Genomic DNA, 15,437 nt, shown 5'->3' with positions numbered 1-15,437 from the left:
CTGCTCTTTTGAAAACCACAGACTATTCATCAAATAATCACATAATCCATGTAATGGTAAAATTGTGATAAGTTCAGGAGAAGCTAGAGAGCAAAAGAAAGAAGGGGGGGTGCGGAATCCTTTAAAAAGGGCTCCAGAGTTTCCTGCAGGAGGGGCCCTGTGATGATTCAGTGGTAGAATTGTTTCCTAAGTCTCATTTCTGACCACCAAGGTCCTCTATAAAGGACTCAGTATGCAAAGGAAAACCCAGAACCTTGTCCAGAAATCCTTATTCAGATTTGCCCAAAAGAAGCTGAGTGAGAATCAAACATCTTTCAAAATAAGCCTTTAAAAAGCAAAAGGTTTCTATCTTTTTAGATTATCCTCTTTCCATCTATGTTTCCAGAGAACATGGCAGACTCCCTTAATTCATGCCATCCTGAAGTGTCTTCTAAGAATCCATATTTGAAGAAGCTTCTGGATAAATGAAGAGTGTTAGGGGTTATCATTGGAGCCCTGTGTGGACATTTTATGGGGTTGGAGGAATTACAGGAATTGTGCTTCCCACTGTTGTCTTAGAAAATGATTGTCCTGAATTGGAGCTCCTTTGATTATTGCTTCCATGGTTTTCTACCTTGAAGATACATAGGCCAGGAAGAAATTACTGTATTTAAATCCAGATTCTGACAAAACTCAGGCTGAAAATATCAAGTCCTGCCTGAAACCCTCTAACTCATATTTCGTGCTTTATAAAATCAAACTACAGAGCCAGTTTCACAATCATACAAATCACAACTGTCATTTTTAAATCAAAGAAATGAATGAACGTGTTTTATTAGAAGGTTGTTCTGCATATGAAAGTGATAAATCAGCTCCAAGTTACCGGAGGCATAAATAGAAATGGCAGTTTTCTAAGACAGTTTATTGTAAAATTTTCATCCTAATTTGAATTTATAACAAGATTTTAAAGCATGGTTTTTAAGATTGACAAAGAATACAATGATTTAAAAGTTAAATCCTAAAAACATGAAGCCTATTGTGCATATTTTCCAGAGACCTGGAAAGGATAGAGATTCCAAGTATAAACACACAAATGTTTCAGCCCATGAAGAATCTTTCTCACATGTATGTATGTATGAAAGAATGGGGAAAAAAGTATGGTGAAATGTTGCCGATGTTCTCTTTTAAACTGTCTGATGTATCACTGCAATGTGGTTTTTTTTTAGTTAATTAATTAATTTATTTATTTTTGGCTGCATTGGGTCTTCATCGCTGCGCGTGGGCTTTCTCTAGTTGTGGCGAGTGGGGGCTACTCATTGTTGCGGTGGCTTCTCGTTGCGGAGCACGGGCTCTAGGCGTGCAGGCATCAGTAGTTATAGCATGTGGGCTCAGCAGTTGTGGTGCACGGGCTTAGTTGCTCTGCGGCACGTGGGATCTTCCCGGACCAGGGCTCGAACCTGTGTCCCCTGCCTTGGCAGGTGGATTCTTAACCACTGCGCCACCAGGGAAGCCCCTGCAATGTGTTTTTATGCAAGAAAAGTCTTTTTATTGAGAACTTTTTAATTTTGTCACCTTTGGTCCCTGTTCAAATAGAGCTCAATATTATGATGTGCTGATATGAATGATACTTGTCTCTGGAAACATGCCGTTTATCCAGTTGAGGCCCAATAAGAGATTAGGGTACCAGAATGCCACATATGACGCAAGATGAGGTCACTGGCTAATGATACTCAGGAGACCTGGAAACATTAATTCACCTCACATGAGTGAGCAGTCAGCTACTCTAAGTTTTGAGCCCTTAAGAGGAAAGGTGCTATATAAACTCCAGGTGTTGTTTCTGTTACTGAGTGCACTGCAAAACGGAGGTGATTAATCTTTATAGTGGTTCTGATAAGTCACATTAATATATTTGGCTAAAGTGCACTGTGTAAGTTGTCTTAATATAGGAGTTTATGACATGATCATTTCTTTATCAACTGTGTAATCTAATGTGTTCATGACTTCAAAAATCAACCATTGTTATCCACAACAATAGGGAGGATTCGATGTAAGATATCAAGTTGGGATCAGCAAGGGGCTGAAATGGTTGGTGTGAAGGTGACCTTTTGGGAGAACATTTTGTTTATGTCTATGCAGTGGGTGTGATTACCCAAAGACAAGTATTTGATGTATATCCACATGGTTTTCATAACTTCTCTTTCTGTGGCTCTAGTAAATATTTCATGAGGCTATCATTTCCTTGCTGCAGGCAGAATGTGAAGTCTCCTTAGAACAGAGAAATTCAACCTTTGTAGAACTTGATGGAGAAGCTGCTGCTTTCAATATGAACCGCAGGTTGAGGTCAAGAAGGACCCAACAATTAACAGAAAATGTGTGAACTTAGTTACTTCCCTACTAAGTGACCTAGCGATTCTTCTTTCATCTTCCTTGCCCATCATTTATTGAAACACGTCCACCTGCCAACCAGTGCCCTGGTCCCAGTGGGAGGAGAGGTTGGACCACCGTAGGCTACTTGAGGGCAGGGATAGCCTTCAATATCTCTGTGTGACATACCCAGCACTAAACCATGCGTCATTCATTTGCCATCTGACAAGTATTTGTTGAGTACTTCCCTCATGCCAGGGAGAACACAGGGATGAATGGGAGAGAGAAGTGTCTGCCTCACGGAGCTTCCATTTAGCTTTGGGAACCAGAAAGTAAACTAGTTAACAAATTAATCATTAAGAAATGCTGGGAAGAAAAGTATAGCAAGATAAATGGAAGGAAGGAGGATGTAGGTAGTTCACCTACAAGTCAGAGATGTGACAGTCAGGCAGCCCTGAGTGGAAGGAGACAATTCTTCCTGGAAGATTCTTCCAGCAAGAGAGAAAAGCAAAAGCACTGCAGTGAGAAGGGGGTGAGCCTGGCTTGTTTTGAGAATTAGAAGGGAGCTGACGTGTCTGGGTGGAGTGAGCACGGACGGGAAGCGCTGAGGCGGATCAGGGTAGCCAGGGGTCCAATCATGGGAGGCCTGGAAGCCGGGGCAAAGTAAAGCTTTCTTTTTTTTTTTTCCCTGCCTCTTTTTTTTTTCAAATTTTCTTCTACTTTATTTTTATTTTCACTTTTTTTACTGAGATATAATTGACATACAACATTATAGTTTCCTGTGTACAACATAATGATTCAATATTTGTATATATTGCAAAATGATCACCACAGTGAGTCTAGTTAACATCCGTCACCACACATTGTTACAAATTTTTTCTTGTGATGAGAACTTTTAATATCTACTCTCTTAGCTACTTTCAAATATACAAGACAGTATTATTAACTATAATCACCATGCTGTACCTTATCTTGCAAATGTTTTTAAATTGTTGTATTATATTGAACGTCAGAAGTTTTTAAAAAGTGCAGAGGATATAGTATTCATATGTTGAGAACATTGGCTTTTTAAAATAAAACAGTTAATTGCTCTTTTAATTGTATCCAATGGAATTTTTTTTACCAAAGCAATTTTATCTACATATATAAATGTAAAAAATATATAAACAAACTTTCTTTAACTTGCTAGTTTAGCAATTGACTGGGCAGATGACAAAAAGTATTAGATGAAGAGAAAAGAACTAAAAGAGCTGGTGAACGAATATAAAAATAAAATGAGTTTTATGGGAGAAAATCCTAAACATAACAGGTTTGGAGAATGGCAGTAAACCAAATGATCTCCCCAATTCCAGCCCTTCAAGATTCCACACACTTAGACCATAAACACATTGATCACAGACAGGCCTGTATTTTTCTCTGGAAATGGAAATGGTCTAAGTCCTTCCAGGCCCTATTAAGGAATCTGTGTTTAAGGCAGCTGCTTCTCCTCACTTCAATGAGACTGAATTCTAGTCTCAGGGACCTTCCCTTCCTGCCTGTATCAGGGAAAAGAAGGCTAGTTTAAGTGAATATACTTAAAACTAAGTACAAGACAGGAATGTTTTTTGTTTGTTTGTTTTTTGCGGTACACGGGCCTCTCACTGTTGTGGCCTCTCCCGTTGCGGAGCACAGGCTCCGGACGTGCAGGCTCAGCGGCCATGGCTCACGGGCCCAGCCGCTCCGCTGCACGTGGGATTTTCCCGGACCGGGGCACGAACCCGTGTCCCCTGCATCGGCAGGTGGACTCTCGACCACTGCGCCACCAGGGAAGCCCAACAAGAATGTTTTTAGTGAGCTACTCCGTGGGTCCCTTATATCCCAAACTGAAGCCCCTGAATGTTTGCTAAAGATCAGTTTAACAATGACAATCTACTTTTTTGTAATACCCTAGACAATCACCCAATGTGATGGGGAAAAGTAGAGTCCTGGAGATTTCCCATTCTCATGTCCTCCCCTGACTCACCTCAGACAAGCCACAGCAGATACCTATGTTCTTTAGGTTCTTCACCTTTAAAGGAAGAACACTGCCTAGAGTAATGTAATAGTTAATGAAGAACTCTGTAATTACATAATCACTACTAAACAAAAATAACCAAGCCTAGGGGCTTCCCTGGTGGCACAGTGGTTGAGAGTCCGCCTGCCGATGCAGGGGACACGGGTTCGTGCACCGGTCCGGGAAGATCCCACATGCCGCGGAGCGGCTGGGCCCGTGAGCCATGGCCGCTGAGCCTGCGCGTCCAGAGCCTGTGCTCCGCAACGGGAGAGGCCACAACAGTGAGAGGCCCGCGTACCGCAAATAAAATAAAATATAAAATAACCAAGCCTAGTGAAGCCACATACCTAACACAGCTGCAGCCCCAATAGGACTGCAACTGTCGTTTCTGTGTCATTGCTGTAAAGTGACTCTTTTTTCCCTTTGACTTTAGTTATTTCAAAAACTTTCGATACTGCTCCTATGCTTCCCATGTCCGAATATGTATGCCCTTGACTGACGGCATTTCTTCATTTGAGGACCTCTTGGCTAACAATATCCTCAGAATATTTGTCTGGGTTATAGCTTTCATAACCTGCTTTGGAAATCTTTTTGTCATTGGCATGAGATCTTTCATTAAAGCTGAAAACATGACCCATGCTACGTCCATCAAAATCCTTTGTTGTAAGTATGTTTCCTATATAAATGAATTAAGGATGTCTTCGGAGAGCTGTGCTCTAGATTATATTGGCATTCAGCAGATGGCGTTTAATATGAATTATATATGCTGGGCAGTTTTTTTAAAGTATGAAGGTACTATTGTTCTCTTTGGCTACTCTTTTCTGGATTGCATGAATCTGCAGTGAGTTATGTCTTCAAAATGGGGTAACAGGGAGCCGATGAGTTAAGGGATGGGTTATAGAGGACAGGTTGTGGGTTGCAGAACTATGTTTTGTTTAACCTTCAATTGCAATAGCATCCATGCTCCTCAAGCCCAGAAAATTATTCCTTTTATTAACTATGTTAGTAATATCTTTTACTGTTTAAAACCTAGACCCCCCCATTCCCCCGCAAATTATCTCCCCACCACCATTTTTTTCAAAATTATAAAACAAAGATGCAGTGTAGTACCTTAGAAATACTACACCTTTTGAAGTCCATTGGCTTCTAGGCACTATTGTAGGTTTTCCGTTAGTTCATTTAATACAGGAAGAAGGAAGCAGACCTAAATCAGAAAACTAAGACGGAGATGCTGGAACTACCAACATACATTCTATGACTCTTCAATAGGTGCGGACTGCCTGATGGGTGTTTATTTGTTCTTCGTTGGCTTCTTTGATCTAAAATACCGCGGGCAGTATCAGAAGTACGCGTTGCTGTGGATGGAGAGCTTACAGTGCCGCCTCCTGGGCTTCCTGGCCATGCTGTCCACCGAGGTCTCCGTCCTCTTGCTGACGTACTTGACTTTGGAGAAGTTCCTGGCCATCGTCTTTCCCTTCAGTAACATCCGTCCTGGAAAACGGCAGACCTCGGTCATCCTCATTGGCATCTGGATTGTGGGATTTTTAATAGCTGTGATTCCATTTTGGAAGGAGGATTATTTTGGAAACTTTTATGGAAAAAATGGAGTATGTTTCCCACTTTATTATGACCAAGCAGAAGATATTGGAAGCAAAGGGTATTCTCTTGGAATTTTCCTAGGTAAATTATATTTTTCATTTCCTGGACAAACGTTATTTTTGTAGCAATACCATGGATTTCAGTAAAGCCATAGTTCTCCGTTTCAGAAAGTAAATAAATATAGTCAAGACTGTTTCCTTTTTTAAAGAAAAGTCCTTGCTGTGTATTTATAGGAGGTTTTATTAAATTTTTTATTATAGAGATTTAGTGTGGAAAGCAAACACATACTGTCAGGATCTCTGAATGATCTTTTTATTATCTGTAAGACCCTTTGATTTCACGTTCATACAAAGTGACAATGAGCTGGAGGAATTCTAGTTCACTGCCTTGTCCTGTGACGCTACCGTTATTTGAGCTCATTTTTTTACAGTATAGATATGAGCTAAATAAATAATAATAAAATTCTTGAAACTGACTAGCAGGAGATTATCTGAATGGAAATACCAGGAAGGTTTATTACCTTTTGTAAATGCAGTTCCAAAGTCTGCAACGGAAGGGTGCTTAATAAAACTCTTTGCTTTTTAGTTTTCTTAATTCTCCCTAATTAAAGAGGGAGAATGAAGGGTTTTAGAAAAGAAAACGCTACCTTTTCTATTATAAATGAATGAGAAGTTTAGCCCTTAAAGATTAAAAAGACATTTAAAATTGTCTAGTAGGTATCTCTCTTGCTTAAAACTAAGGCCATTCCCATGTCCCCTCTTTAACTAGGGCAGTATTATCATTTTGATTCTCCCTTCTCATCTTGTCCCCTCAACTAAGAAGTCAATAAGCTCCATCATCCTTTCGTTTTTTTTAATATTCGTTACCTGTTTTTTTAATTAATTAATTTATTTTTGGCTGCTTTGGGTGTTCGTTGCTGTGCGCGGGCTTTTTCTCGTTGTGGTGAGCGGGGGCTACTCTTTGTTGCGGTGCGCAGGCTTCTCATTGCGGTGGCTTCTCTTGTCGTGGAGCACAGGCTCTAGGCGCGTGGGCTCAATAGTTGTGGCTCGCGGGCTCTGGAGTACAGGCTCAGTAGTTGTGGTGCATGGGCTTAGTTGCTCTGTGGCATGTGGGATCTTCCCGGATCAGGGATTGAAGCTGTATCCCCTGCATTGGCAGGCAGGTTCTTAACCAGAGCGCCACCAGAGAAGTCCTCATCCTTTCTTTTTCATCAAATACTTTTCCCTCGAAATACACCTTTGCCTTCTCTTTCTTCCAGTCTCTACCTACTGCTGTCACCTTTGCTTAAAGCCTTATGACCTCTGCCCTGAATTATTACATTAGCCCTCACTGGTCTTTTGGCTTCTGGGGTCTTCTCTTTCCTTCTTATCTGTTCACTACCTGAGTACCAAAAGGACTGAGTATCTTCTGCTCAGAGACTTTCAGGAACTCCCTACAACCAAGGACAAGTTTAAATTAGTCACTTAAAGCCCATCACAAAATGGTCCTAACCACCCCTCCCAGCTATTCTCCATCTATTCCTTCTCTTCTTCCTTTGAAAAAGAAAACACTTTATTTGCACCATTTTAATAATACTCCTCAATAAACCCTAGTTGACAGCCATTTTTTCGTGGCTATGGCACACCTACAATGTTGTAAGCCATTCCTGGCATAGGTGCACTTCGTGGAAACCCTTTCTCCCTCACACACACATATGCACACACACTACTGTACATTCATTGGTTCAGACAGGATTTATTAAGCACCTCCTATAGGCCAGGCACTATTTTGGGAACTGGAGAAAAAACAGATTGGCCCCACAGATCTGCAGCCAGAAAGAAGGATGAACACAAGGAAACACGTCCTCATGTCACAGGCTGACAGATGCTACGAAGGAGGAGTACAGGATGTTCTAGGAGCCCCAGATCTGAGGATCAGGGAAGACATCCCAGTAGAAATGAATCCAAACGGAGGCCCAGAGGATGAGGACACATTAGCCAAGTGAAGGCAGAGGTTGTGTTCCAGGAGCTAGAGACCCACAGCCAGGGAAAAGCCCCAGTAAAGGGCAAAAGAACGATCATCTATTGAGATGATCATATGGTTTTTCTCCTTCAATTTGTTAATATGGTGTATCACATTGATTGATTTGCGTATACTGAAGAATCCTTGCATTCCTGGGATAAAAGCCACTTGATCATGCTGTACAATACTTTTAATGTGCTGTTGGATTCTGTTTGGTAGTATTTTGTTGAGGATTTTTGCATCTATGTTCATCAGTGATATTAGCCTGTAGTTTTCTTTCTTTGTGACATCTTTGTCTGGTTTTGGTATCAGGGTGATGGTGGCCTCGTAGAATGAGTTTGGGAGTGTACCTCCCTCTGCTATATTTTGGAAGAGTTTGAGAAGGATAGGTGTTAGCTCTTCTCTAAATATTTGATAGAATTCTCCTGTGAAGCCATCCGGTCCTGGGCTTTTGTTTTTTAGAAGATTTTTAATTACAGTTTCAATTTCAGTGCTTGTGATTGGTCTGTTCATATTTTCTATTTCTTCCTGGTTCAGTCTTGGAAGGTTGTGCATTTCTAAGAATTTGTCCATTTCTTCCAGGTTGCCCATTTTATTGGCATAGAGCTGCTTGTAGTAATCATCATGATCCTTTGTATTTCTGCAGTGTCAGTTGTTACTTCTCCTTTTCCATTTCTAATTCTATTGATTTGAGTCTTCTCCCTTTTTTTCTTGATGAGTCTGGCTAATCGTTTATCAATTTTGTTTATCTTCTCAAAGAACCAGCTTTTAGTTTTACTGATCCTTGCTATCGTTTCCTTCATTTCTTTTTCATTTATTTCTGATCTGATCTTTATGATTTCTTTCCTTCTGCTAACGTTGGGTTTTTTTTGTTCTTCTTTCTCTAATTGCTTTAGGTGTAAGGTTAGGTTTTTTATTTGAGATGTTTCTTGTTTCTTAAGGTAGGATTGTATTGCTATAAACTTCCCTCTTAGAACTGCTTCTGCTGCATCCCAAAGGTTTTGGGTGGTCCTGTTTTCATTGTAATTTGTTTCTACGTATTTTTTGACTTCCTCTTTGATTTCTTCAGTGATATCTTGGTTATTTAGTAGTGTATTGTTTAGCCTCCATATGTTTGTATTTTTTACAGATTTTTTCCTGTAATTGATATCTAGTCTCATAGTGTTGTGGTCAGAAAAGATACTTGGTACGATTTCAATTTTCTTAAATTTACCAAGGCTTGATTTGTGTCACAAGATATGATCTCTCCTGGAGAACGTTCCATGAGCACTTGAGAAGAAGGTGTATTCTGTTGTTTTTGGATGGAATGTCCTATAAATATCAGTTAAGTCCATCTTTTCTAATGTATCATTTAAAGCTTGTGTTTCCTTATTTATATTCATTTTGGATGATCTGTCCATTGGTTAAAGTGGGGTGTTTAAGTCCCCTACTATGAATGTGTTACTGTCAATTTCCCCTTTTATGGCTGTTAGTATTTGCCTTATGTATTGAGGTGCTCCTATGTTAGGTGCATAAATACTTACAATTGTTATATCTTCTTCTTGGATCGATCCCTTGATCATTAGGTAGTGTCCTTCTTTGTTTCTTGTAATACTCTTTATTTTAAAGTCTATTTTGTCTTATATGAGAATTGCTACTCCAGCTTTCTTCTGATTTCCATTTGCATGGAATATCTTTTTCCATCCCCTCACTTTCAGTCTGTATGTGTCCCTAGGTCTGAAGTGGGTCTCTTGTAGACAGCATATATATGGCTCTTGTTTTTGTATCCATTCAGCTAGTCTGTGTCTTTTCATGGGAGCATTTAATCCATTTACATTTAAGGTAATTATCAATATGTATGTTCCTATTACCATTTTCTTAATTGTTTTGGGTTTGTTATTGTAGGTCGTTTCCTTCTCCTGTGGTTCCTGCCTAGAGAAGTTCCTTTAGCATTTGTTGTAAAGCTGGTTTGGTGGTGCTGAATTCTCTTAGCTTTTGCTTGTCTGTAAAGGTTTTAATTTCTCTGTCAAATCTGAATGAGATCCTTGCTGGGTAGAGTAATGTTGGTTGTAGGTTTTTCTCCTTCATCACTTCAAATATGTCCTGCCAGTCCCTTCTGGCTTTCAGAGTTTCTGCTGAAAGATCAGCTGTTAACCTTATGGGGATTCCCTTGTGTGTTATTTGTTGTTTTTCCCTTGCTGCTTTTAATATTTTTTCTTTGTATCTAAGTTTTGATAGTTTGATTAATATGTGTCTTGGCGTTTCTCCTTGGATTTATCCTGTATGGGACTCTCTGTGCTTCCTGGACTTGATTAACTATTTCCTTTCCCATATTAGGGAAATTTTCAACTATAATCTCTTCAGGTATTTTCTCAATACCTTTCTTTTTCTCTTCTTCTTCTGGGACCCCTATAATTCGAATGTTGGTTCATTTAATGTTGTCCCAGAGGGCTCTGAGACTGTCCTCATTTCTTTTCATTCTTTTTTCTTTATTCTGCTCTGCAGTAGTTAATTTCCACTATTTTATCTTCCAGGTCCATTATCCATTCTTCTGCCTCAGTTATTCTGCTATTGATCCCTTCTAGAGAATTTTAAATTTCATTTATTGTGTTGTTCATCATTGTCTGTTTGTTCTTTAGTTCTTCTAGGTCCTTGTTAAATGTTTCTTGTATTTTCTCTATTCTATTTCCAAGGTTTTGGATCATCTTTACTATCATTACTCTGAATTCTTTTTCAGGTAGACTGCCTATTTCCTCTTCATTTGTTAGGTCTGGTGGGTTTTTGCCTTGCTTCTTCACCTTTTGTGTGTTTTTCTGTCTTCTCATTTTACTTAACTTACCGTGTTTGGGATCTCCTTTTTGCAGGCTGCAGGTTCGTAGTTCCCATTGTTTTTGGTGTCTGTCCCCAGTGGCTAAGGTTGGTTCAGTGGGTTGTGTAGGCTTTCTGGTGGAGGGGACTTGTGCCTGTGTTCTGGTGGATGAGGCTGGATCTTGTCTTTCTGGTGGGCAGGTCCATGTCTGGTGGTGTGTTTTGGGGTGTCTGTGGCCTTATTATGATTTTAGGCAGCCTCTCTGCTAATGGGTGGGGTTGTGTTCCTGTCTTGCTAGTTGTTTGGCATAGGGTGTCCAGCACTGTAGCTTGCTGGTCATTGAGTGAAGCTGGGTCTTGGCATTGAGATGGAGATCTCTGGGAGATTTTCGCCGTTTGATGTTACGTGTAGCTGGGAGGTCTCTTGTGGACCAGTGTCCTGAACTTGGCTCTCCCACCTCAGAGGCACAGCCCTGACGCCTGGCTGGAGCACCAAGAGCCTGTCCTCCACATGGCTCAGAATAAAAGGGAGAAAAAATAGAAAGCAATAGAGAAAGAAGATAAAATAAAGTAAAATAATATAAAATAAAGTTATTAAAAGAAAAAATAATTATTAAGAAAAAAAAAATTTTAAGTAATAAAAAGAAAACACACACACAAAAAACGGACAGACAGAACCCTAGGACAAATGGTAAAAGCAAAGCTATAAAGACAAAATCACACACAGAAGCATACACATACACACTCACAAAAAGAGAAAAAGGAAAAAAATATATATATATATCTTTGCTCCCAAAGTCCACCTCCTCAATTTGGGATGATTCGTTGTCTATTCAGGTATTCCACAGATGCAGGGTACATCAAGTTGACTGTGGAGATTTAATCCGCTGCTCCTGAAGCTGCTGGGAGAGATTTCCCTTTCTCTTCTTTGTTCACACAGCTCCCAGGGCCTCAGGTTTGGATTTGGCCCCGTCCCTGCCTGTAGGTCACCTGAGGGCATCTGTTCCCCGCTCAGACGGGACGGGGTTAAAGGAGCAGCTGATTCGGGGGCTCTGGCTCACTCTGGCCGCGGGGAGGGAGGGGCATGGAGGGCGGGGCGAGCCTTTGGCAGCAGAGGCCGGCGAGACGTTGCACCAGCCTGAGGCACGCTGTGCGTTCTCCCGGGGAAGTTGTTCCTGGGTCATGGGACCCTGGCAGTGGCGGGCTGCACAGGCTCACAGAAGGGGAGTTGTGGACAGTGACCTGTGCTTGCACACATGATTCTTGGTGGCTGCAGCAGCAGCCTTAGTGTCTCATGCCCGTCTCTGGGGTCTGCGCTGAAGCCGCGGCTCGCTCCCGTCTCTGGAGCTCGTTTAGGCGGTGCTCTGAATCCCGTCTCCTCACGCACCCCGACACAATGGCCTCTTGCCTCTTCGGCAGGTCCAGGCTTTGTCCCAGACTCCCTCCCAGCTAGCCGTGGTGCACTAGCCCCCTTCAGGCTGTGTTCACGCCGCCAACCCCAGTCCTCTCCCTGCGATCTGACCTCCAAAGCCCGAGCCTCAGCTCTCAGCCCCGCCCGCGCCGGCAGGTGAGCAGACAAGCCTCTCGGGCTGGTGAGTGCTGGTCGGCCCCGATCCTCTGTGCGGTAATGTCTCCACTTTGCCCTCCTCACCCCTCTTGCTGTGCTCTCCTCCGCGGCTCCGAAGCTTCCCCCCTCTGCCTCCCGCAGTCTCCACCCCCGAAGGGGCTTCCTAGTGTGTGGAAACCTTTCCTCCTTCACGGCTCCCTCACACTGGTGCAGGTCCCGTCCCTATTCTTTTGTCTCTGTTGTTTCCTTTTTCTTTTGCCCTACCCAGGTACGTGGGGGAGTTTCTTGCCTTTTGGGAGGTCTGAGGTCTTCTGCCAGCGTTCAGTAGGTGTTCTGTAAGAGTTGTTCCACGTGTAGATGTATTTCTGGTGTATCTGTGGGGAGGAAGGTGATCTCCGCGTCTTACTCTTCAGCCATCTTGAAGCTCCTCCCTTATTTTATTCTTAACTAAACTTTTTGACAATAGGCCTGAGATAAATTAATTTTGTGAAATTCTATTTATATGAATATATAATGAGATTCCATGGAATATGAAATCTTTTGGATAAAAACAATGGAACACCTTGAATTTGTAGAATTTTTCCCTAGACTTCACCAGTCTTACATACAGTCTAATCAGATGAACATTTTTTAAATAACTTTGAAATTATATGGAAATTTTATGTTCACTATAAGGAATAAGATGATCAGTTTTAGGATTTTTATGATAGCAAGAATATAACAGAGCAACAAAGAAGTCAGCATTATACGATAATGATAAGTGAGAATCTTCTGAACATATTTGACCCTGAAAGAGTAATTTATGTAGTTGAATTTTTAGTTTTTCTGTTATTCCTTGTTTTTCTAAAACAAGTCTCAAAGGTTCTGAATTTTAGTTTAGATTACTGTGGGCAATCTGAAGAAAAAATAAAAATGTATTTTAGTCCTATGTGTTATTTTTTGAAAACCAAAAATCATAAAAAATAATGTTTCTGAGGCTGTTGTCTTCTTGATATTCCAAGGATATCTTTTTCATATTTATAAGTTAAAGGGATAGGGGCGAATTGATTTCTTGAGCTGTGCATGTGATTACAGTAATCCCTTAAGGTTTGAATTTGCAGAGAACTAAAAATGAAATAGCTGTTTTCCTGCTTTAAAAAAGCTACAATTTACCTCATGATATACGTAGATCTGAATTTCAAAGTCTACAATTCTTGGAAAAGTGTTTACGTATTTAAAATAGCTTTTTGATCTGGCAAACCCAGTTTTTTTAACTTGTTCCAGTTTACAGCCTTGGATTCAGGGTTTTAGCTGATTTACCACTGGGCTTATAACAAGAATGCTTCCTGGAAGTACAGGGGAGGGGAAGAGGCACCATATTGAACATCTAAGTAGCACAGTATTTCTACTGTTGATTTACACCTGAGATGTTAAGAGGTGTGCTTTTCCCAACAGGTGTGAATTTGCTGGCTTTTCTCATCATTGTGTTTTCCTATACTATTATGTTCTGTTCCATTCAAAAAACTGCCTTGCAGACTTCAGAAGTGAGGAATAACACTGGAAGAGAGGCGGCCGTCGCAAACCGTTTCTTTTTTATAGTGTTCTCTGATGCCATCTGCTGGATTCCTGTATTTGTAATTAAAATCCTTTCCCTCTTCCGGGTGGAAATACCAGGTCAGTCCCTTCTGTCATTCCCAAGTACGTTGTGCTTTCTTATGCCCTTTGTTTGACGAGGCGAGAATACAGTCCGTCACATATAGTAAGTTCTCCATAAATACCTACAACTTGAATACAAAGGTTTAGGATTTCCTAAGTGTTTTATAATCAGTATTCTAAGATAGGAACCGAGTAATGGTGCAACCCAGACAAGAATAACAAAAACACAGGAGACAGAGGAAAACTAAGTCTTAGTGTCTTGCTTCCACTTGGGCTACGTAGTGATGCTTCACCAAGAGTACCTAAAACAACACAAAATATACGTGTCCAGGTTCCACCCTGGGCCTCTGAATTTAGTCTCTAGGGGCCAAGGCCTCTACATGGGTGTTTTGTGATTCTAAGGTGCACACCCCTGATTAAGAACCACCAGTCTATTTCATGGCCCTAGCCACGTGGTTGTCACACTGTGCCCTGTGGAGGTCTAATGTTCCATGAAAGTGCCTATCTAAAAGGCCACACCCCTACTTCAACCAGAGAAAATCACCTTTCATTAGTTAGGATTTTGCTTGAAGGCCTTTCTGGGACCTAGAAATTGTAGCCATCCTAGGGTCCACCCAGGGCTTTTGCCCAGCCCTCAGGGAAACAAACTTTGGGATCATCTTCAACTCACTTTCTCAGCCTATTGCAAATCTATTTGGAGTGTTCCTCCAGGGCAGGAATTGTCTTCTTCATCTTGGTAGAAGATGTTTTCAGGATTTGTACCAGAGGAACATCTTTAACAGTCATCTTATTTTATTCTTAACTAAACTTTCTGACAATAGGCCTAAGATAAATCGATTTTGTGAAATTCTATTTGTATGACTTTATAATGAGTTTCCATGGAATATGAAATCTTTTGGATAAAAACAAAAGAGATGTCGAGCATGGGGTTGACACGTCAGAAGCCCTTATAAAAGAGTGATGAATGTACAAGTAACAAACACCTGCAACTATTTATGTCCCTCTGCCTTGCCAAATGCCTCACTGCAAAATGACATACAGCATTTGCAGCATCCCCTTAACCTATGAGCTTAGTCCCACAACAAGGTTTTCTGATAGCAGGGGTAGTAATCATTATTCTTGGAGAGAGTCTAAGACATTTTAGATTATGATATGGAACTAGAACAGGAAAAAAAATCATGAAAATGTTGTTGGGCCACACATTGGTCTTTCTCTACATTTTATAGTTCAGTCCTTTGAGGTTTGTCTTGAATACCTCAGTGCACCTAGGAGAGAAGTCTTTACCACACTTGACTAAGCCCCTGCTCACTTGCCCAACTCCCCATCGTGTTGTAGAAATTGCTACATTCATGGACCTAAATGGCCACTGTCCCCACCCTCCAAGAACTCTGGGGTCTGCTCCATCATGGTAGGTCACTGAGAGTACATGGGTTCAGCCCTCCCATCTCAGGACTTACCTGCTAACCTTACATC

At 41.1% G+C, this 15,437-nt stretch overlaps 1 protein-coding gene across 2 annotated transcripts in view; it reads left to right on the top strand.

Annotated features, from left to right (window-relative positions):
• Nucleotides 1-15,437, top strand: part of RXFP2 (relaxin family peptide receptor 2) — a 62,088-nt gene that overhangs the window by 43,647 nt on the left and 3,004 nt on the right. For both annotated transcript variants that reach the window (XM_027116786.1, XM_027116787.1), the window contains 4 exons: nt 1,033-1,104; nt 4,809-5,038; nt 5,645-6,055; nt 13,764-13,982. In XM_027116786.1, the coding sequence (XP_026972587.1) occupies nt 1,033-1,104; nt 4,809-5,038; nt 5,645-6,055; nt 13,764-13,982 (932 nt within the window). The remainder of the gene's footprint in view (nt 1-1,032; nt 1,105-4,808; nt 5,039-5,644; nt 6,056-13,763; nt 13,983-15,437) is intronic.

The sequence above is a fragment of the Aethalodelphis obliquidens genome, unplaced genomic scaffold (assembly GCF_003676395.1).
Source record: "Aethalodelphis obliquidens isolate GAN/ISIS:26980383/991018 unplaced genomic scaffold, ASM367639v1 scaffold16, whole genome shotgun sequence".
Classification (NCBI taxonomy): Eukaryota; Metazoa; Chordata; class Mammalia; order Artiodactyla; family Delphinidae; genus Aethalodelphis; species Aethalodelphis obliquidens.
This window is presented reverse-complemented; position numbering and strand designations above follow the sequence as displayed.